A 25,230-nucleotide genomic window follows, 5' to 3' on the forward strand; every position below is an offset into this window, starting at 1 on the left:
TCGGTTCTATCTTGGCATTAAAGTCACCAACAATGATCTTGTGGAAGGTGTGGTCTTCTTTATAGAACTTCTCCAGCTCCATGTAGAACTTCTCAATTTCTTCTTCGTCATAGTTGGATGTTGGTGCGTAGACAATGAAGACAGAAACTGCTGGCAATGAGCCACATCTATTGAAACGTAAGCATCTGATTCAGGTTGTTAGGTATCCAAACAAATCAATGCTTATGGCCAAGTTCGTGTTGACAAGGACACTGACATCACCGACGCCTCTACTGTCACATGTTCCAAGGAACAGTTCTTCTCCAATGTCAAAAATGGTGTGATGTGATCAATGCCTTCTCGTCTCGATCAGTCCAATGACGTCGTACTTAAGATCAACTAATATTAAAATTAAAAAATATTTCCCTGCCCTATTAGAATGGCAAATATCTCAACAGTTGACACCACCAAATGCTGCTGTGGATGTATACAAGCAGGAGTTCTTAATCAATGATGGGAGTAATGCAAAATGGTACAGCTACTTTGAAAGACAGTTTGGCAGCTTCTGACAAAATCAAACATGCTCTTACCACACAACGTATGAGCTGTACTCCTTGATCTTTATCCAAAGGAGTTGAAGACATCTGTCTACAGGGAAACTAGCTCCATATTGAACAGTATCAAGTGCCTAAACTTGGAAGCAATCATTATATATCCTTCGGTAAGAAGATGGATAAATGGACTATGGTATATTCAGAAAATGGAATATTATTAAGTGCTATAAAGAAAGTTCTGAAAAGGCAGAGGTAAAACAAATGCGTACTATTAAGCAAAAGTAAGCAAACTGAAAATACAAAACTATAGAAAGCAAAACAAGAACAGCTGAGTGGTAGAGAAGGGCAGTGAAATAAAAAACAGATATAGCAATAAAGATTGCTAGGAAAAACTATATGCACTATCATGGCACAACAGACTATACGAAGAGCCTTTAAGTTATGGACTTTGGGCAATACTGCAATTAATCAGATTCATCAAATCTAACAAATGTACCATTACAAATGTTGGCAGCTGGGGGTATGGTGCTGCAGGTCAACCTGTACCTGTGGAGCAAGTACATCAGCAGCCTTCAGGCTTCCTGATACCCCAAAATTGCCACTGTGCCTTTGACCAGACCCCAACAACGTGGGACCAAGTTTACCAAGAAATTAAACAGCCAGAAGTTAGGTATGTGGGAGTCACTCCCACAAACCAGCTCTAACTCAGCTATACAGCTATTTATTGGCCTTATTTCAGAGACCCATAAATTAATCTCAAAAGAAATCAAAAGCAGCAATTCATCTCAGACCCATGCATGGCTGAACAGACCAGAGTAAATCTGAGGGGGGCAGATTGGCCTGGTGGCCCGCCCAAGCAGAGCCCCCAGCAACAACTTGCTTCCAGAATCCAAAATCACCGCCATACCACCGGCCTGATTCCACCATCTCAGGACGGGCCTCACCAGATAAAATTTGCTGAAAATTCGGGTATGCAGATTTTGTGACTGAAATCTCCAGGCTTTCTCAGAGTTGGAATGGGCTACCTTGCCCCCACTTCTGAATACTCCTGAAAGTACTGGCAGTTACCCCCACAAGCCAATTCCAGGAGTACCATGTAAGCTCTTCTACCAGTCTTGTTCCAGAAACCCGTAAGTAAATCTTGAAAGAGATCAAAAGCCAGTTAATCTCAAACCTGAACAGATTGGGGTAAACTTAAGAGAGGCTCCAGTAGTCGCTTGCTCCCATAACACAAAATCACCACCATAACCCAGCCTGACTCCACCATTTCAAGATGCACCTGACCAAGTAATCGGGTATGCGGTCTTCTGACTGAAATCTGCAGGCTTTCTCAGTGTAGGATGAGCTACCTTTCCCCACTTCCCTGTACTTCTGGAAGCCTCAGCAGTCACATCCAATCCCAAAATGCCCACCCAATTAAAAAGCTACACCAGCCTTACTGTCCACATAAAAATACTGAAATGTCCTGAACAAACACCATGACCTTTTAGCATCTGTACTGCAAACCATAATGCACAAAAGGAAAAGGAGAGAGAGAAAAAAAGAAAAGTACCTCCCACAGAAGAAGGCTGGGGTTGGAGGGTGGGGTGTTGGGGGATGATGGTAGAGAAACCGGGGACATTGGTCGTGGCAAATATACAATGGTGCAGGGATGGGTGCTGGATCATTATATGACTGAAACCGGACTATGAACAGCTTGGTAATGGTTTATCTCACAAATATTCAATTTGAAAAAAACAAAAAAAGGGGGGAGGCTGGACAGCAGGTAGGGTGTTTGCCTTGCACACGACTGACCCAGGTTCGATTCCCAGCATCCCATATGGTCCCACAAGCACCGCCAGGAGTAATTCCAGAATGCAGCCAGGAATAACCCCTGAGCACCACCGCGTATGACCCAAAAAGAAAAAGAAAATAATGATGTAATATGGCATTCATGCCCAATTCACCAATTCAGTCCGCTTAATGAATGGCTGAATAGTAGTAATCCTACATTCAAAAAGACAGACACACACACAGACAGAAAAAGAGAGAAAAAAACAAAGAAAGAAACAGAGAAATGTTGACAGAAGTGCAAGACATTCCTATACTTCCTCTCAATTTTACTGTGAACCTAAAACAGCTCATTAGGAAAAAAAAAAAAAAACACTAGGAGTCAGGGCCATCTAAAAGAGCTAGCTCATACATACAATGCATGCAAGGGCCTGGTCACCATTTCCAGTCTCCAAATGATCCCGCCACCACAAAGCTGGCAGGGGCCCCATGAGATACTAGGGATGGACCAGAATAGTAACAAAAACCACTGATTAATGAATGAGTGCTTTAAATAGTATGACCTTTTTTCCCCCAAAACAATGTAGGGAATATTAGAAAATAATGTTCCTCTTTTGTGTTTTGAAGTTGTAACATTAAGAAATTATTGTCCATAAGAAAAAAAACTTTGAGACATGATCTATAAGATACATAGTTAAATTCTGGATCTACTACCAAAAGGCTTTTGTTCTTATGTTATTAACCTACATATTTTAATTTTCCTGAACTTGTTTCTTGGAAAACAATCAAAACAGTAACAGTCATTTTACAAAAGGACTGTGCATCAAATAAAATAAAATACTAAAACTCTAAATGTGTTTTTATGTACAGCATATAGGATTTACAGATGAATAGGATGAGGGGTAGAGAGGGAAGAAGTAGGCAGTAGACGAGAGAAGAGGAAAAAGAGTATGTCAGAAAGAAAGAAACTTGCGTACAGAAGTATAAGTTTAATTTTGCACATATTGAAATACTGAGAAAACTCACATGTACAAAAGTGAGAGATCCATACCTAGCACACTAGGAAACACTTTATGTGGTAAAGAGGGTGGGGGCCAACCCCAGCAGTATTCAAGCTTCAATCCTGTTGCTGTTCACTGAACCTTATATTGTGTTGGGTACTAAACCAGGTAACACTCACTGTTTTACAGTAACATCTTATGCATGCATATGAGATCAGTATCTTCAACATCCTAAAAAAAGATGACATCAGAGGCCCACAGCTGTAGTAGTAATATGTCACCTGCCTTGCATGTGTCAGGTATGTGTGTGTTGTATGTGTGTGTCCATATGTATATAGCACAGCGGGTAGGGCGTTTACCTTGCACGCGGCCAACATGGCCGACCCGAGTTCGATTCCTCCACCCCTCTCGGAGAGCCCGGCAAGCTTCCGAGAGTATCTCGCCCACACAGCAGAGCCTGGCAAGCTCCCCGTGACGTATTCGATATGCCAAACACAGTAACAACAAAGTCTCCAATGGAGACGTTACTGGGCCCGCTCGAGCAAATCGATGAACAATGGGAGGGCAACAAACACAAACCACAGCTTCACCCCTTAGTTTAGTGTAAGAAATAAAAATACACAAAGAATTAATTATGGGAGAAACCCAATATGGAGGAAGAAATTTAAGTAAACTTCTGGGTCACTGTCACTATCACTGTCCGTCAGCTGTTCATCGATTTGCTTGAGTGGGCCCAGTAACATCTCCATTGTGGGACTTACTCTTTTTGGAATATTGAAGACATCACAGGTAGCTTGCCAGGCTTGCCTTGCGGGCGAGATACACTTGGTAGCTTGCCAGGCTCCTCTGAGAGGGGGGGAGGAATAGAACCTGGGTCAGCCGCGTGTACGGCAAACGCCCTGCCTGCTGTGCTATGGCTCCAGCCCAAGAAGAGGGTAGATGAAGGAAAAGAAAGGGAAGAGAGATATGGTGATCAAGACAAGTTCGACAGCTTGTAGAGCGGAGGACTGTAGTAAAAGAACTTCTGGTAGTTGTTAAAAATATCCATGAATTAGTGAGAATATACAAAAAACAGCAGAAGCTTGATTCATGAGTGGAAAAATAAAAGTAAATAATTTATAGCAGCATGCTATAAGTAAAGCACAAGCTAGTGACAAACAACACCTCAAAGAATAAAATCATGGCGATAATACAAGGGAAACGGATTTGCCGTGCACGTAGCCAACCTTGGCTCAATACCTAGCACATGTAGCTCCCCAGCACCACAAGGAATAAATCCTAACCACCACCCTACAAAATGAATAAAATTAAGGCACAAAATATAACTCTAAAGTGACATCTTTAATTTAATATCATTATCAAATAAAAGTGGTATCTTTTATTTAATGAAGACTGATATCTTGGAGCTGGAGCGACAGCACAGTGGGTAGGACATTTGCCTTGCACACAGCCGACCCAGGTTCGATTCCCAGCATCCCATATGGTCCCCGAGCATTGCCATGAGTAATTCCTAAGTGCAGAGCTAGGAGTAACACTTGTGCATCACTGGATGTGACCCAAAGAGCAAAAAAAAAAAAAAAAAAAAAAAGACTGATATCTAAACTAAGATAGGAAATTTACAGAAATTAAACAAACCTGGAACACAGGAGAAAAGAAATGTTACCTGAACACAATTTCATAGTGATTTTTAAGTTATTTATTATGAATACTAAAAGCTACAGCTCCATTATAAAATGCATATTTTTTGAGTTAGTTCTTTATTTTTTAATTTTTTTTTTAATTTTTATTAGTGAAACACCATGAGGTACAGTTGTAGACTTACAAGTTTTTGTGCTTGGGTTTCAGTTATACAATGATCAAGTACCCATGCCTCCACCAGTGCCCATTTTCTACCACCATGGGTCCCAGTATCCCACCCTGCCTCTGTGGCAGGGCATTCCCTTTTGTTCTCTCTCCTTTTGGGTGTTGTGGTTTGCAAAAGAGGCACTGAGTGGCAATCATGTTTGGTCTATAGTCTACTTTCAGCATGCTTCTCCCATCCTGGGAGGATCCTCCCAACATCCTTATTTTGTGCTCCCTTCTCTACCTGAGCTGCCTTTTCCCCTAGCATGTGTGGCTGGCCTCCAAGCCATGGAGCAAAATTCCTGGTACTAATCTCGGCCCCTCTTGGGTGTTAGTCTCCTATTTTGTTACTTTATGTTCCCCAGATGAATGCAATCTTTCTATATCTATGCCTCTCTTTCTGACTCATTTTGCTTAACATGATACTTTCCATGTAGTACCACTTGTATAAAATGCATATATTTGACTGTTAAAAGAAAGCAACACTTTATTGCTATGACAAGCTATTAATTTAAATTGCTTAAATTCATTTCTCATGTGTTAGTAATAAAACTAGACTAAATTACAATCTTTAAATTTTTGCTGATGTTTTTATTGCTTAATGATATATGGAAAATTCTGATCTGCCTCTGGCTGCTGATTGAGCTGCTTATCGGCCATAATCCCAGAGACTCAGAAACAAATCTTGGAAACGAACAGCTTTTGGCAGAAATGCATCCGGACTTCACATTAGGTTTCTGGTGCCGGGCCAACCCAGGTGGGAATAGGTTTTGTGCCTTGGCCTGTTCCCCCTGGCGGCTTGGTCACCGCCATCTTCCAGAGACCTATGAACAGCCAGGTAGGGGCTCACAGTGAATTGATGAGAAATGCGGGGCCTCCTGGAATGGGGGTAGAGCCGGCCCTCCTCACCCCCCGCCCCTACGAGACCCCGAGTTGCCTTGTGGACAGCAGGTATGAGCCAGGGGTGGGGACGCGACTGAAACTTCATGGGACGGGGGCGTTCTGGCCCGTCCTTCACACCCTACCGAGGTCACCAGTTGCCCCCCACGAGCGGCTCTCGGCTCTCCGGCACGGCCACGGCCCCAGAAGCACAGAAACCAATCTCTTAATTATCTAACTCTCAGTAGAAATACTTCCAGGGTTAATAAATAAAATAGCAGAAATCCAAAATCAAATCATTTAATTCTTGAACCCAGCTGTAGAAAGCAAATCATTTCACAATGCTTTTTCAGCATGGCTGATTTGGGGGGGGGGGTAAAGTCTAAATAATAATGGTGCAACTTTTATCGAAACAATGAAGCTAGTCAAAGTAGATAGAGTGTTAACTAGAATTCATCTGCCCCACAGGCATGGGGGGGTGGGGGGGGGTTATTGGGGTCCTTCTTGGTGAAAAATAAGTATTGGTAAAGGGAAATGTGATTGATATTTGCATGACCGAGACCTAAACCTGAAAGCTTTGTAACCTTTCCCACAGCGATTCAATAAATAAATAAATAAATTATAAAAAAAAAACTTCAGAATTCCAAAATTGCCCAGCCATTAACATGGCCACGCGACATCGTATGCAATTTATAATCAGCATTGGAAAACAAATTGTCTAATGTTGCCTTTTCAGCAGGTTTGAGTGTTGGAGTAAAATCCCCAATAATAATGGAGGGTCTGGTGTCAAAATATTGAATGTAATCAAAGTAGAGAGAGAGTAACGTGAAATCGTCTGCCACACAGGTAGTGGTTAGAGTGTGAGATGGGGGTATTTGGGGGGCTTTGGTGGTGGAAAATATGCACTGGTGAAGGGTCGAGTGTTTCATCATTGTGTGACCAGACTTAAACCAAAAACTTTGTAACTGCTCTCACAGTGATACAATTAAAAAAAATTTACAGATCTACAAAGTTTAAATTCATCCTTTTCTTTGTCAGCCACTGGAGAAAAAAAAGCAGAAAAATGAAATGAAACTGAATCAGTACATTAAAAAGATAAATTTTAAGAATGCTTGCCACTAATGTATTTACAATGTTATAGCAAAATAAAAATATTACAAGCTCTGTATCAATTTATAATAGACTACATAGTATTTTATATTTGTAAAGTTTTTCTATATTTTTAACTCTTTAAAGAAATAAAATGCTGTTAAGCATAAATAAATAAATAAAAATAAACAAACCTGGAGTGAGAAATGGGAAATACAGCACAGACTGGAATGACAGAGAAGGAAAATGGCATCCAGAGATTACTATGCAAAGGCCAGAAACAATAAAGTGTAATACTAGCAGGTGGATGGCATATACATATACTAAGGTGCATGAGTTAAGACTGAAGAACAGGTCAGAGCAATAGTACAGAAGGTAGGATGTTTGCCTGGCACATGGCTTTCCTAGGTTCAATCCCTGGTGTCCCTTATCGTTCCCCAAGTCCACTGGGAGTTAATTCCTGAGTGTAGAGTCAGGAGTAAACCCCTGAGCATGGTGGGTGTGGCCCAAAAGGGGGGGGGGGGGGAACTGAAGAAATAAACAAGTACCAGATCACAAGGGAAAAAAAAAAATAAGAAGTACAAACTTTACCTAAGAATGTTTTCTTAACTTCACTAAAAGATTCAGATCAAAGAAAATAAAGGGTGAAGAAATAAGGAATTAGATTATCTAGAAAAAAGATTGCAAGCTCAATTATATATAGAAATTAGATTAAGTAATACAGCACAGAGAACCAGGAGTCTAATTTCTGGCTAATTTATTCAAGGTAATTACATGTATCTACACCTACAGAATAGAGCCACTCAAATCACTTTTCTTGTATTCCTGAAGATTTGATAATATGCTTTGCTGTGATTCAGTTACAATTGTAATTTTTAATATATCCAATTCTTAAAAATTACCGGTATTTTTTTCTCCATTATTATTTTCCATCATTGTATTCCCTCTTCTTGAACTCCACTTAAATGAGCCTTTTCATCTACCAACTAATATGTCTTGGCTTTACGATCATATTTTCATTCATATTTTCCTTTGATCTTGAAATTAACTTGTCATCAACTGCTACAATCTTCTATTTTGTCCATTTATTAGTTTATATTTAGCTGTATTTTCATTTTCAGTATTCAAGTAGTTATTATATACACACAAAATTTTCACTGACCTTATTCAAGACAATATACTCTAAATAAAGAATATATATATATATATTTTTTCTTTTTTGGGTCATACCCGGGGATGAACAGTGGTTACTCCTGGCTCTGCACTCAGGAGTTACTCCTGGTGATGCTCAGTGGACCATAAGGGATGCTGGGAATCGAACCTGGGTTGGCCGCGTGCAAGGCAAACACCCCACCTGCTGCGCTATCGCTCCAGCCCCAAGAATATTTTAAGCTCACAAATGTTGTAAAAAGTTCTTTGCAATTTTCTCCCTTACAAAACTATTCATTATATTAAAAATAAAAACTTTAAAGCTTTCTCACTTTTCTACCAAATGTTACCTCATTGTGCCTACCTACATCAAGGCACAGAAAGAACAAACTCTATTGTATCACACTTTAGAATTAAAGAAACTAAACCACAGTAAGTTTAAATATACTTTCTCCCCAACTGATTCTGGAAAAAAAAAAATCAAAGCCACAGAAACATATTTAACTATGTACTTCAGATCTGAAATTGTAACAACTACACAACTGCTACATTTATTTTTTCTTCTCTTCTACAGACACACATAAAGACACACACACACAGACACACAGACACACATACACCCCACTACCAGTTTTGATACCCAACGCTTTACAAGCCTATTCCTGAGCATAGCACCATACAACCCTTTTAAATGATTCAGCAGCATATGTCTTTAAAGAAGACATACTTTAGGGATTGGGACACAGCAGAGGTGCTCAGAGGCTAAACCCCTTTCTATTCTCAGTGGAGTTAGAGAACCATGCAATGCCTGGAAACTGAACCAGTATAGGCCAAATCCAACAAGTGTCACTATTCTTGTGCTGTTTTTCTGGGCCCTCTAGGAAAAGGATTCATTTGAAAACAGGGCAGTTTGGGCCACATCTGGCAGTGCTCAGAGCTTATTTCTAGCTTTACACTCAAAGCATGCTCCTTACCCATTGTACTATCTATCAAGTCCTTAAAAGGGAATTCTTGACATAACCATGATACTATTATCATACTAAAGAAATCATGAAATTTAATAATCTCTTACATAGTTATATGGGAGGAGACTCAAAATTAACACTTTACTAATCTTACCAAAACATTGGACTGAATGGTTCTCCACTGATTATTTAAAAGAAACATATATACTAAGCTTCAATTACTTTTCTAACATTTCAATTACTTTTCTAACGTTATGAGGATTTAATCTGTAGGCATTTTTTTTTTTTGGTGGGGGGGGGGGGCGCCACACCCAGTTGTGCTCAGGAATCACTCCTGGTGGAAAAGTTCAGGGCTCATATACCATACTGGGGATCAAACCAAGGTCAACAACATACATGCAAAAGCCCTGTATTATCACTCCAACTCTACTAAAAAAAACCTTTTCAAACTATGAACTCTTGGGCAGGAGAGACAGTACAGTAGGTAGGAGGGCTTGCTTTCATGGATTTAACCTGGGTTCAATCCCCAGCACCCCAAATGGTTATCTGAACACCACCAGGAGTGATCCCTGAGTGTAGAGCTATGAGTAAGCCCTGAGGATTGTGAAGTGCGGCCTTCCCAACCACTCCCCGAAAAAGTATAAACTTTTTTTTGTTTTACATAAGTTTATACTGTAGTAAATTATTTTTATATGAAAGATTTTAAATTAAAAAGTTTTAAAAATATATAGCAAGTACAAATATAATTAACAAACCAAATGACGGGGTGGAGGGAAAGTACAGCAGGTAGGGTGCTTGCCTTGCACACGGTCAATCCAGATTCAATCCCCATCATCCCAAATGATTCCCCAAGCAGAAGTAATTCTTAAGTGCAGAGACAGGAATGGCTTACAAACCAAAAATAAAAATTAAATCCAATAAATCTGTTTTTCAAATAAAATATAATCAAATTGATGAAACTACATGAAAAATTAATTTTTAGTGGGTATGATTTAATCTGTCATAGACATTAGTAAATAAACACTATTTAAAAAAAATGAAAAAATGAAATCTGGTAGAGGGAAGCAAAGATGAATCGGTATGGAGAAGCAAAGATTCTGATGGAAGATAGACGTTAGCATTGTATGCATGAAACCCTACCATTAACAATATTGTAAATTATGGTGCTCCAAATGAAAATTATATTAAAATTATATTAAGGTAAGATAAAGGTAAAGCCCTCCTGTTGATCGTCGATTTGCTTGAGCGGGCCCAGTAACGTCTCCATTGGAGACTTTGTTGTTACTGTGTCTGGCATATCGAATACTCTCGGCAGCTTGCCAGGCTCTCCGAGAGGGGCGGAGAAATCGAACTCGGATCGGCCATGTGGGCCGCTTGTAAGGCGAACGCCCTACCACTGTACTATAATTTTAATATAAAATTATATTAAAAATTAATAAAATCAGCCTGTTGGCAAAGGGCATACAGTCAAGTTCTAGAGTTTTATCTGTGGTTGGGAGATAGGCAAGTATGCATCAGACTCAATGGCATCCCCAAACCACACTGCCTCCAAGAATCACTGGCTAAAGTCCTTGAAGCCCACGTTCTAGCACTGACCCACTGGCCCACAATCACCAAGACTAGCACCCAAACTTCTAAGTACTGTTTGGGAGAACCCTCGTGCCCCCCCCCCCCGCCCCGGGCCCCGCTGCCAACCAAAAACAAGAGTTTTATATCCAAAAGATAATAATTCAAACAGAAGTCAAAAGTGTGTCATACAGATAAGAACTATGCCTATAATCTGTAGTTTTATTTATAACCATAGAAATGTTTAAAATGAATAATCAAATAAAAGCTAACTAAAGTATATTTACATGTCACTAAGCACTACTCTAAATAAGTGGACTCTTACAATTTATTTCAACCCTCCTGTTATTACATTTTCCACTAAGGAAATAGAGAAATTTTATGTAAGATGAATGAACTTCATCCTTAGAGAAAGAATGGGAAAAAACATAACTTGAAGAAAAATGGTAAGGTATGAAACAAGCGCAGATATCACAACTAGACAGGTAAGATGGAAAAAAATTCAATTGAAGAAATTAGGCTAGATAAACAGAACTGGGACTAGCTTATGGAAGAATTATGTAATTCAGCAAAAGGATGTAAATTTGGTAAATAGCTAGAGCATGGCACCACTAGAGCCTGTTTAACTCTCTAAAAATGTCATTAAAATGGCAACTTGGTACTAACAGAAAATGAAAGAGATCTAAGAAGAAACTGTTCAATTCTAACATGAATAAATTATTTAAAAATAATTTATTTTCTGAGAAAATAGAGAATGAAGACTGAATAATGGTTACCAATCTCCACATTGAGATAGTCTTTAAATTATTTAAAAATGATTACACTATAGGGCCGGAGTGATAGGACAGAGTGGAGGGCATTTGCCTTGCACGCAGCCAACACAGGTTCGATCCCCAGCATCTCATAGGGTCCCCCAAGCACCGCCAGGAAGAATACCTGAGTGCAGAGCCAGGACTAATTCCTGAGCATCGCTGGGTATGACCCAAAAAGCAAAATAAATAAACCTTTTTAAAATATTGGCTACACTACTTACAAAACGGTAATATTCATTGAGTTTTTAGAATATTATATAAACTTTAAAACTGAAATCGTATTTTACTCTCCATATATTAAGAATTGGATACTGATCAGCCATATAACAAATCGCATAATCCACATAAACTTAAGAAAATCTCTCCCAAATTCTTTTCCTGGTAATTAATGAGCTCCTTTAAAAGAGAAGAAACTTGAGCACATAAAAAAATCTCAAGTTTGGAAAACTAGATTACTTACCAATAACTTGAGTTATCCTATTGGGTCTTTTCCCTCACAGATCCACCTCTCTTGCCCTTCTGTCCAACATGAGAATCTTCCTGATAGGCATCCACTGGAACTGAGGGGGCATGCAGCACAGATGCATATGTAAGAAAGCTGAGGGGAGGGGTCTGGGAGATGCTAGAGACATGCTTCAGTGCACTTGCTTACCTTCCTGTAATTGGAAATTTCAACGGTTCCTTGGTCCTCGAGGCATTCACAATAACTTCAAAGAATGTGGATCTGTGGAGATTACCCAATAGGAGAACTCCAGTTACTGGTAAGTGATCCAGCTTTTTCTTCTCTATTAGAATAAGAAGATTACTTAATTTTATTTGAGATTATTTAATACATGTAGAACTAAGGGGAAAGGGTTGTCACCAAATAACTATATGTACATGCAGGAAAATAAATATATTAACAACGTGAGCTACCATGTCATCAGGAATTTCTGGCATTATCAGAAATGCAATGAAAACTGTTTCACTTTTATATTTTCTACTATGACATCCACATTTTAATATACAAAAATATAAGCTGCCCGGCTATTTAAATAACTGAAACACCACAAGATTTGAATACTAGTAGAAGAATAACTCATTGATTGGAAAAAAAACCTTTTTGTATTATTTTTGCTTCTGGGCCACAGCTAGCAGTATGCACAGGGTCCTAACAGGGAAGATGCTATAGAAGGAGGGAAGCTTGCTACCAGCTGGGTTTGGGTAACCAGACGGTGCCTATGGCTGAATGAGGGCAATCTATTACACAGAGCAAACCATGCGCTCAAGCCCTCGGAGCTAGCTTCACAGGCAGACCATAGCATTCCTCACCCAATTTCATTAACAGTCACAAAAATTTGGTATGCACACAACCACTATGAATTTACAATCTTTAAAACTTCAGATAAAGAAGATCAAAGCATTTCCGTTTATTACTCAGTAAGTCTAAAACAACCACGTATTCAATCTGGAAAGACACTGGTAAAGAATACTAATCAACAAGAAACCTAGTTAAATTCTTAGTTAACTTTCTGATCCTTATTGAGTGAGCAAGTACTGCACAAAGGTCTTAAAATTGATACAACAGACACAGATGTATTAATCGAAATATCTTATTCCTATGGAATGAGCTAAAATAAAATGGCATTAAGAAATAGTAATATTCAACTTTTATGGCATCAAATGCAGACTAGATTTAGACTCAACTCTAATGAATGTGAAATAGGTACTTTTAATTATAAGAGAATTAAAATATCTTCAGAATCAGATGTTTAATGAAGAAACCAACCTTGGGGCCAGAGAGACAGTATGCCTTGCATTCGGCCCACCAGGATTCAATCCCCAGCACTACATATATTGCCCCTGAGCATTGCCAGGAGTCTTTACTGAGCACCACTGGGTGTGGCCCTCTAAGAGACCAGTCTTGAAGGCTCTGTCTGCTGTAGTTATTATACCATAACAAAAATGAATTTTATAAGAAAAGCTTAGAAAGGGGCCAGAGTGACAGTACAGCAAGTAGGGTGCTTGCCTCACATGCGGCTGACCTGAGTTCAATCGTTGACATCTCAAATGGTCTCCTGAGCCCCATCAGAAGTAACTCCTGAGCACGGAGCCAAGAGTACACTCTGAGCATTGCCAGGTGTGGCCCCAAAATGAGAGAAAGAAAAAGAGCGAGGGAGGGGAAAGCTTAGAAAAAGCTCAGAATGTCTACCAAAAGTATTCTGTGTAGGTTCTAATAATTATAATACTCATCCACAAAAAGATACTTCTTGGCTTTTTCCACTTTGAGAATCTCTCTCCCCCACACATTCCCTCTCCCCCCAACTTCGTCCTAAATTTCTTTAAATTTCTAAAAGTCTTTCAATAAAGTCTTTTTCTAAAATACTTTCAATAAAAACTATTTTGTTTCAACATACACAACAACCAGATATGCCTTGGTTAAAAAAAAACAAATCAAGGGCTGGGCAGAACACCAGATAAGGTGTTTGCTGTGCACACCACCAACCTCAGTTCAATCCCTAGTGCTCCATATGATTCCAAACCTGCCAAGAGTAATCTCTGAGCACAGAGCCAGGAGTTAGCCCAAAGAACAAAGAAAAAAAAAAGAAACAAATAAAACATTCCACTAATGAAAATCTAATCCATAAAATCAAGTTACACTTCATGGGGAAAAATGCTCAAAATAAATGTGCTACCTAATCTTTACTTCCATGTCACCCATTGGTTTGGGCATTAATGTTTTAGTTGAAAGTTTTAAATTATAGCTGTTTTTATCATTTAGGTCCATTATTTTCTAATTTTAATTAAGATTTAAAATTCTAATACCCTGATATTATGGAAAGTGCTCATAAAGTACTGTGTAAAGTTAAATTCTGAACTTCAATTTGGGCTGGAGCGGATAGCACAGCGGGTAGGGCGTTTGCCTTGCACACAGCCGACCCGGGTTCGATTCCTCCGGCCCTCTCGGAGAGCCCAGCAAGCTACTGAGAGTATCCCGCCCACACAGCACAGCCTGGCAAGCTCCCCATGGCGTATTCGATATGCCAAAAACAGTAACAACAAGTCTCACAATGGAGATGTTACTGGTGCCAGCTCAAGCAAATCAAGGAACAACGGGAGGACAGTGCTACAGACAGTGCTTTGTTTGACATAAATTCAGCAAAATTATTCCAAAATAGGGCAAAGTGAAGTATAGCCTTGATTATTAAGTAATAATGGAAACTACTTTTTGCTTGCTCCTTAAGCAGCTTTTCAAATAGTCTAGACCTAAATTCAAAACAGTAGATTATAACCCACTGTGGGGTCATGTAATGAATGAACGTGGGGGTAGGGGTGGGTTCACATAATCTTGAAATTCTTAAATAAATTTATGATTATCAGCAAATGTTTAGCTACATAAACAAGGCCATGTAAAAATTTCTCAGGTGAAAAGGGTTCACAAATGGTAAAAGTTTAAGCCTAGTATAAGGGAACTGGAAAGATAGTAAGTACTGTTGACAGGGTAGTTGCCTTCCACGTGGCCAGCCAACACAGATATGGTCCTCTGAGAACCATCAAGAGTGATCCTGAGCCATGAATAAGCCCTGAGCACTGCTGGATGTAGAAGGTAGGAGGAGGAAAGAGGAGGAAGGCGGGGAAGGAAAACATGGAGAGGGAAAGGGAAGGAGGAGTAAGAGGAGGAACAGGAACTAGAGTGGGCCATTATTCCTCCTCCTCCCCCTCTTTTCTCCCCCCAGAAAATCTCATTTCTAATTCCTCTTCACTAGACCCTCCCTTCTCATTATCCAAATGGAAAGGCAGTCACAAACTGCTCCATTGGTTCCAAAATTATACACAGCATTTCTTTTTCTAATCAAAATGTTCCTCTCTCTTAGTCTACTAGAACAGCTCATCAAGAAATAAACAATAAAAGCATAAGCTGCTTGTATTACGACTGACTGGGGCATAATCCCTGCACCTCAGATGGTGCCCCAAGTACCACTACGAGTGATACCTGAGCACAGAATCAAGAGTAACCCTGAACACAGATAAATGTGGCCCCAAAATATACAACAAAGAATACAACTTTTTGTTGTACAATTTCATGCAAATGAACCTTTTTAATCAAGTAGCTGCGAAAAATTATATTCATCTAAAATATAGGGATTGAAATAAAAGGATAAAATATTAAAATTAGGGTATATAAATAAAATAAGGTCAAAACATAGAATACATATAGATAGAAAAATACTTCACAAGGCAATTGTAATGATAGTTAATTTAAAGCTTTCTGAAATATCAAACTATTACCACAAACCTAGAAAGGAATTATTCTTTAACAACCATATATATCTTCAGAAAGATATAGTCTAAGATCTAAACAAAAATCTAAGCTTTACCCAAAAACTTATTTTATATTAACATCAGTTCTCATATTCTGAAAAATGTTCTTTATATTGGAAGATTAAAAAAATCAGTGTTAATGACTAAGAATAGTACTGTACAAAAACATGCTAGTATTAAAACCGAACTGCAAATATCACGATTTTCTCAAGATTTTCAATATGTATAATTTGAAAATAGTAAAACATTTAGTTACTAAGTATACCATTCTCATCACATTACACAATGTGATAGAGATAGTTTAAACTATATAGCTACAAAATTAGCTCTTTTTCATTTCATTTTAGGCACTGTGGTTTCCAATAAGGTAGCATTTTATGCATAAACCATTCCAACACCACACTCCCTTTAGCTGAATGTCCACTTCCCTCCATGGGGGTCCCAATGTCTCCCCCACCCTCATTCTATTCTAAACCCCTTCTCTTTCTTTTCAGTAAGTTTCCTACTGATGACTAGCTCCAGTTTCTTTGCCTTTGGGCATTTGTCAGTCATTTACTATGTGAAGAGATCATTCTGTATCTGTGCCTCTCCTAATTTCACTGAGCATATTACACTCTCCAGATCCACTCAAGTAGCAGCAAATTTGGTTGACTGAATCTTACAGTCAAGTAGTTTTCCACTGTGTATATGCCATAGCTTCTTTATCTGGTCATCTGTTCTTGAACACTTCCAATTTTTGGCTACTGTGAATAAACATAGTAGTCCAAATGAACAGTGTGGGGTGTCTGGACCTGGGGATAGATGCATTTGGAAGTCCAATTCCTAGTTTTTTCAGAAGTATCCATATCGTTTTCCAAAGAGCTGGTTCAGTTGGCATCCCCCCCTTTTTTGGGTGGGGAAGGCTTTTTGGGTCACACCAAGGCTCAGGGTTACTTCTGTTTCTGCACTCAGAAATTACTCCTGGAAGTGCTCAGGAAACCATATGGAATGCCAGGGATTGAACCCCGGTCACCCGCAAATGTTCTCTCCACTGGACTATCACTCCGGCCCCCAAGTTGGCATTCCTAAAAGCAGTGTATGAAGATTCCATTTTCCCACATTCATACCAAAACTAGTTGTTTCTGATCATTGTGATGTGTGCCAAAGTCGCTGGTGTGATCACTGTTTTGATTTGCATTTCCTGATGATAAGTGATGCAGAAAATATTTTCATGTCATTTGACCATCTGTATGTCTTACTTGATACAGTTTTCTGTTCATCTCTTTCTCCATGTTTTGGTAACACTGGCTCTTATTTTCTTGTAAAGCTCTACTTATGCTTTACATATCTTGGATACTAACCCTTCACCAGTTGAGTGGTATGCAGGGATCTTCTTCCAGGCTGCGCAAGTGTCTTTTTATGCTGAGCATTGTTTCTTTTTTAGTGCGGAACCCTTTGAATCTGATGTAGTCCCATTTGCTTATCTTATCACCTATCATTTTAAATGTACTTCAGTAAAAAAACTACTTTAGACTTTAAAAACTGTCAGAAATATTAACATACTGTTCTTCATTATCTAATGTGTATAATATTTTATTGTAACAAAATACATATAAAACTTGTCAAAACCCTTCTGGAGGCTCTAAGGAGGGGGACAGGCCAGTACCTGCCCTAACAAAGCCCAGCCCTGCCCTCACAACCCACAGCCACCACACAAACCATGTAGACGGCCTAACTTCAGTACTTCACACTGATCTCTGGAGAGATTCCAATCTGAAAAGCAATTTCAGATACACCAATTTTGGGGTTGAAAACTCGGGGGTTTTTTTTGGAGTAACGGCTACGGCCTCCCCCCCATCAGAGCCCCCATAATGCTGAAGTCCCAGTAGCCACACCTGCATCCCATAGCCATTGTCATGGCCCTGTAAGCAATGGCTCAGCGCCACAGTTTCACCACTAATCTCAGGAGAGAAGCGACCCAAGTCAAGCCAAGCTGAGCTGCCAAGACTCATCAGCCCAGTTCTACAAATCCTGGAGCTCCAGGAGACTCTTCCAAATTCCACAGTACTGAGAGCCCAGTAGGAGAGCACCAAATTAGATGGGAGAGTATTACAGAATCATACTTAGTTCAATAAACAAAAACACTAACACAGAAGGTCCAACTACCAACTAACAGCTTAGTAAACCCTCAATGACTGTAATGACTTCACAGTGAAATTTAACAATACAATGTAAAATAAATTATTGCGTGTCTGCTTAAGGGAGCAGGTTTAGGGGTGGGGGGTCAGAACTGGAGACTGTACTGGAGTAATGATGCCCAAAACAATTGTACTATGGACATCATTAACATCAATGTTTAAATATAATAAAAAGAAAACACACAGTATGTACTGATGTTCTTGAATAATAATTAGTAAATTTAGTAAATAATAATTGATAAAAATTAATAAATAATAAGTTTACTAATTGGTAAATTAGTAAATTTATTAATTTACTAATACTCAAGCCACTTGGGTAGCTGAAGGAGAAGGATACTAGCTGAAATTTTCTAGCTCCCTCTAGACTCCTCCTCCTCTGGACTAGGTACCTCCCGCTTATCAAGTTATGTTTGGGCCCCTTTTTCTCCATACACTTCCATTTCAAGAAAGAATTCTGCAACAATAAAAAGTTTTAAATTTTAAAAGATAATGCTTTGGTCAGTCACAAAGATAGTCCACAAACAACCCAACATCCTGGTAATTTATGCCCCACACAGGATTAAGTAGATTTTTGCAACTCATTTACAGAATTTGTCAGAATATCACTTCCAAAATATGTGACTGTTTTCTGTAGGCATTTAGTTATCTTGCTTGGGGCAAGCAAGCTACAAAGAGTTAGATAGGCCCATGTAGCAAGGGTTTCTGGCCTGTCAACAGCTACAAGAGTAATTTGGAAGCTCATGTCCAAAAACCTGAAGACTACCACATAAATTTTTAATGTGATCCTCTCTACTGAAACTGAGAAACCCTGAATTAAAATCATCCTCTAAGCTGCTTCTGTCTTAATAATGAAGTAAAATTATACAAAAATCATTTTTTCAGCCACAAGTTCTGAAATAGCTTGTTGCACACTAATACTCAGTAAAAGACGTATTAAAGAGATAATTAGGACTGAACTAAAAATGGTAAGTTGGAAAGTCAGTTATCTGCTTAAAAACAGGCTCAAAGGAAAATATTTTATCTGTGAACTGATAGTGTTGGGGGCCCAGATCTAAAACTGATAACTGGTTTTTAGGTCCAAAAATCAACTTTAAATTAAAGCAAGAAAGACTAAATGATAGAATTAGACTAATCAAACTCATCAAACTAATAAATTAGCACCCCCTGGGCTAGTCCCTTCCCCAAGCAAACCGGAGCTGTCTGTACAATCTGCATTTTTTTCAAGGGGCAGACTCCCACACAGGAAACTACTCTCAGCAATACTCAGTCAACCTGGCTGGCAACTCCAAACAAAGATGCAGTGCTGCTCCAGCTGTGTGGTGCCAGGGACTAAGGTCACACCAGTGGTACTTGGGGGTCTAGGGCTATATCCTGGTAATATTTGCAGTGTCAGATATCAAATCAGAGTCAGGATATGCCTTGTACCCTAGCTTCTATACTATCTCTCTCAGATATCAAACCGAGTCAGGATATGCCTTGTACCCTAGCTTCTATACTATCTCCCTGCCCCTACTCTTTTTGTAATTGTATGATATTGGGGCCAGAAAGATAGTACCATGGGTAAAGCCTTTCACACAACTGATCTACCCAGCTGACTGGGTTCAATCTCAGGCACCTTATATAGTCCCCCAAGCCAGCCAGGAGTGATTCCTAAACACAGAACCAGGAGTAAACTCTGAGCACAATCAAATGTGATATCCCCCCTTCCCCCAAAAAAAGTATGACAAGATTAAGTTATCATGAATATAAATAAACCTACACTACAACCAATATATCATTCTAGTGACTGTGTAATATTAATATCTCTCATTTCCTATAACTTCTTATTGTCCCAAGCACTGACCAGTTGTTCACTATTGTGTGCAAGGCAAACGCCCTACCCGCTGTGCTATGGCTCCAGCCCCCTGTTCACTATTGTGATGCTCTCTAGGCTCTATCTATTTTATCTGGGGGGAGAAAGGCTAACACCACACCCAACTAACAGTGCTCTGAGGATCATGCAGTGCCCAGGAGCAATCAGGGAATCAAACATGTAAAACACATGATCCAGTCCTTTAAGATATTTCCTGGGTCCTGAGTGTGAGCTGTTTTTTTCTTACATATCATTTTATGTTCTAGTCATTCCTCCTATGAGTCCTTACTGACGTGATATAATTACGCTCTTCCTGTCATTAGCACCAATTTATAAATTGTATCTTGAAATAGTATACTTCTGCAGAAACTATCATCTAATCCTAGTACTTTCTACAAGGAAACTTTTTCCTAATGCTTTTCCAGAATACCAGGAACACTACAGGTAGTCCTTTACACATTAACTATGTTAGTATTCACAGTAACAGCAAATGATTTTATCATCAAAGCCAACAATTATGTGAAGGAATAACTTTTTCAGTTACATTCCTTTCTCATTTTTTCTACAATATTAAAATTAATTTAACCATGTATGTGTATATATGTCCTACATTTTCAAGTCTTAATGACAAACACCTCTAAAATGTAAGTGTATATTCTCAATGTACAGCTGATTTTATACGAGCAAATCGATTTTATACAATATAAAAAATTTCTAACAAATTTCAATAGTCTCAACTTATCAGTGACAGTTTCAAACTGCCTATGTTCTAAATAACAAGTGAATATTAAGTACTTATATAATTTGAATCTTTACAGTACCATGAATCATATCAAATCCACTGTACACCATAGATTACCATCACTTTACAAACCAATAGTTTGATGAAAAAGTAGTATGATTCATGTGGTTAGCTGATCAGTAAAGAAGGGTATGAGTCATTCCACTTAAAAAAAAAAATTGGCTTCTTCAAACTGTACATACTTCCCTGCAATTAACAAATGTTCAACAGTCTTCAAAAGTTTCTGTACATTTACTGTTTTTTAAAAATATTACTAATAAAATTAGTAATCACTTATATATACTATGAACCCAATCTGTTACTACAGTTAAGATCTGTAGAAAAAACTTAACTACAGCTATTACTAGATAATAAAAGCACTTTTCCTTGAAAAAAATCATAATTACTAACATTATCATCCAACCTACCAATATTAATATTTTTATTACAACTATCATGAAGAATTTAGTGCAGGCACTATGCAATTTTGTTACAACTTAAAATATACATTTTAACTCCACAATTATTAAACATTTCATAGAACACACAAAAATAAAATTCTCATTTGCATATTCTTATGGTGAAAGGAAACATCTTTTGATATAGCTGACTCATCCCCTTTCTTTTGAAAATACTGTTTCTAAAATTGTATTTTCATTTCTTCTTATTTTATAGTTTCCTCCGTTCTTTGTGAGATGTTCTATAAGCACAATAAAATGTTGAAATGTCTCTCAAGTTTTTGAGTAACATTCTTTTTTTAAAAGGGATATGTGGGGTGGATACTGTTGCCTCCCAAGCTGTACTCAGGAGGTTCTGAGGGTGCACTAGCAGTTAGCCAACCAGGCTGTTGATTTAGAGACAAAGAGCCCAAGAATATGATGATGTTCAGGTCCTGTACTGCCAGGGATACCTGGAGGAAACCAGTGGTTCTGAGGGACTCAGAGCTGCCACCTGTCAAAGTTCAGGGGACCATTCACTGCTAAGAATCAATGCAGGGTGATGTCAGACATGCACCTTAACTACGGTGCTAGATTCCCTTAGCTCATGCTATGCAACCTATTCTCTCCTGAATCGGTCTTGCCCTCAATCCGTGTGTGTGTGCGTGTGTGTGTGTGTATGTGTGTGTTGTGTGTAGCCCTTTATTCTGGGTATATGAAAATGTATTGTTACTGTTATTGTTATTGTTACTGTTACATCAAAACTTATGTTCTTAGTCTTTACTTCTTGCCCTTGTATAAAGTCTAAAGTCACTTTGACAACCTTAAAGTGGCTTCCAGGAATGTCAATAACACCATGCCCTTCACAACCAAATCCAGAAACCAGGACTTCAGTGTTTTCTTCAATAAAATATAAGCAGTCATCATTGGGTACGAAGGCTATGATCTTGCTATTCTTGATCAGCTGAACACACTTCGTAATAGCAAAATTTGGCTGTTTAGTTTCGACTCCAACTTGCTCCAGCATAATCCCCTTTGCAGGGACATGCACCTCTGAAGGGTTGGTTTCAGGGCTGTGCCCAAATGTGCTTTCTCATAGGGCTTGTCATGCTATGGCTGTGGCGTTTTCAGGCAGTAGGAAGACCGCGACCCGTACCCATGCAGCAGCAGCACAGGCCCTAGAGAAAGAGCTACAGTCTTATTCTTCAGCTTAAGTCACACAGTATCTAACTCCAGGGTTCTTAACCATGGTGGCCTTCCCACTCCTTTCCTGTGCCCCTACCCCCATGACTAACTGGCCCCTCAGTCTCATGCTATGGCTCCCCATTTATATGATTTCACCTGTGGTACTTTGGGATACCCTGGGGATCCATATCAAAGCCACACAGCCCCCCAGTTGAGAAATGCTAACCTAACTGCTCATATATTATCTCATAATTATCCCAGCACCTGAAGTTCAGAAAATACAAAAGTAAACAACAAAATACTCTCCTCAAAATCTGTCCTTTCTCCTGTTCTATAGGTGTGTCAATGACAAGTTCTAACATTTACCTGTTTAGTTAAGCCAAAATTCTGGAATTCATTCTAGATTCTTCCCACTCTACACCCCAATTTACTACCCCCCACAACCATATCCAACTACCCATCAAGTACTATAAATTTTCTCTTTTCACATATTCATAATCTGTTCATTTCTGTCATTAGCATTTTCCTTTGTTCAAGCTATTATGTTTCTTACCTATACTAAGGTAATGGTTTCCATTAACGGCAAACAAAACAAGAAGCAAAAACAATTTAAATTAGCAGCAGAATCAGGTATCTGATTAAAAGAGTACTTGTGGAGCAGCAAAGGTCCAAAGCACCACAAAGGGAGAACCAATCCACACAACTGAGTTGGGGAGAGGATATTTGGAGAGATGTATAGTGTTGGGTACTTGGGAGATAAGTGGTACATTTGTGAATGGTGTGGTGTTGGAAATATGTGCATGAGAAAATTATTTATAGCATTACAAAAATCTCAGATAAAAAAAATTTAAATAGAAAAAAATCCAAACCTGCAAGATAGGTATGTTTAGTGTAAATTTTAACAAAATAATAGTTTATGTTCTGCTAATTGAAAAAACTTGTAGCTAAACAAATATATACTATTTTTCTTTGTTTAGAAAACCAAATCTAATTGTAATACACTTCATTTACACTTACTTATTTGTTATTAATTTTGTCAAAAGTTATGAAAGAGTCCTTGCATATTAAATATTATCTATTATCCATAGGTATTCTATGCAAGACATATGATGGGCATTAGAAATTTGTATTAATATTCATAATGTTTATCCTCAATAACAAAATTATAATCAGTTCTTAAATGCTTAATCATGACCCAAAAAATCCTATGGTTGACTCTAAATGTAAAGATTGACATTTAAGTGAAAATGTGATTACAGAATCAATGGAGATATTCTCAAGAACAGAGATCTCTAGGGATGGAGAAAAAAAACAAATCATTTTCTGGATCTAGGAATATTTCAGTGGTATCCATACTGCCTTGTAGGCATAGAGCTGTAAGTTTAATTTCCAGGCACTAACCCATACCCTTCGTGCAACCCTGCAAGCGGTGCCATTAGAAAGAATTCCTCACATCACAGTAAAGGGTAAGATCTCCGGAGTACTATAAACAAAAGTTCAAGCACCAGAACCACTAGTGAAGTTCTGTCATATCAGAAATAGTAACAAAGGAGTAAGGAAGGAAAAACAAAACAAAACAAAAAGGTTGTAATATATGAAGTAAATACAAATGTCACACTTTGTATAAAATGCTTTCAAAGTAACTAAAAGTGGGGGTATGATGCCAACAACCTCTACCTGCAGGACGAGTGCATCAGCAGCCTGATGGTGCCTTCAGGCTTCCTGATACCCCAAAATCACCACTGTGCCTTTAGCTTAGGGCCAAGTTTACCAAGAAATTAAACAGCGGAAAGTTAGGTATGTGTGAGCCATGCCCACAATCCACCTCTGGTTCAGCTATACAAGCTCACTTAATGGCCTTATTTTAAAGACCCAGAGATAATTCTTGAAAGAGATCAAAAGTCACAGTTAATCTCAGACCCACACAAGGTTGAACAGATGGGGATAAATCAGACGGCAGTGGGTTAGTCTGGTGCCTGCCCAATCAGAGCCCCAGCAATCTCTTGCTTCACAATCCAAAATCACCACAATAATGGTCATAGAGAGTATAATGCTAAGGGAAATGAGTCAGAGAGGGACAGACATAGAAGGACTGCACTAATTTGTGGAATTAAGATAACATAATATGAGACTGACACCCAAGGACAGTAGACACATGGGCCAGGAATAATGCCCCATAGCTGGAAGCCTGTCTCATGAGCTGGGGGAGAAGGCAGCTGGAATAGACAAGAGATCACTAAGGCAACGATGGTTAGAGGAATCGTGTGGGATGGGAGATGTGTGCTGAAAGTAGATAAAGACCAAACGTGATAGCCTCTCAGTATCTGTACTGCAAACCATAATGTACAAAAGTAAAGAGAGAGTATGGGGGAAATTGTCTGCCAGGGAGGCAGGGAGAGGGTTGGGAAGAGGGGGCGAGGTATACTGGGGACAATGATGATGGAGAATGTGCACTGATGGACGAATGGGTATTTGACCATTGTATGACTGAAACTCAAACATGAAAGTCTGAAACAGTATCTCACAGTGATTCAATTAAAAGGAAAAATCACCACCATACGGGGGACTGACTCCACCATCTCGGGAAGGACCTCACCAAAATATAATTTGCTGAAAATTTGGGTATGCAGATTTTGTGACTGAAATCTCCAGGCTTTCTCAGGGTCGGGATGGGCTACCTTCCCCAACCTCTCTGTTCTTTCGAAAGCCTTGACAGTCACATCCACACCCCAATGCAGTGACCCAACTGAAAAGCCTTACCATCCCAATAAAAATACTCAATGCCCTGAACAAACACCATGACCTTTAGCACCGTACTGCAAACCATAATGCACAAAAGAAAAAGGAAAGAGAGAGCAAGAAGGAAAGTGCCTCCCATAGAGGAAGGCTG

General features: G+C 38.9%; 1 protein-coding gene across 2 annotated transcripts in view; it reads right to left on the reverse strand.

Annotated features, from left to right (window-relative positions):
* Positions 1-25,230, reverse strand: part of YAF2 (YY1 associated factor 2) — a 103,950-nt gene that overhangs the window by 49,369 nt on the left and 29,351 nt on the right. Inside the window, exon 3 of one of the 2 annotated variants that reach the window (XM_056117794.1) lies at positions 12,259-12,330. The exons of the other annotated variant lie outside the window; for it this stretch is intronic. Within the exon in view, the coding sequence (XP_055973769.1) occupies positions 12,259-12,330 (72 nt within the window). The remainder of the gene's footprint in view (positions 1-12,258; positions 12,331-25,230) is intronic. 2 annotated transcript variants of the gene reach the window in all.

Source organism: Sorex fumeus, unplaced genomic scaffold (assembly GCF_029834395.1).
Source record: "Sorex fumeus unplaced genomic scaffold, SorFum_2.1 ptg000036l, whole genome shotgun sequence".
Taxonomy (NCBI): Eukaryota; Metazoa; Chordata; class Mammalia; order Eulipotyphla; family Soricidae; genus Sorex; species Sorex fumeus.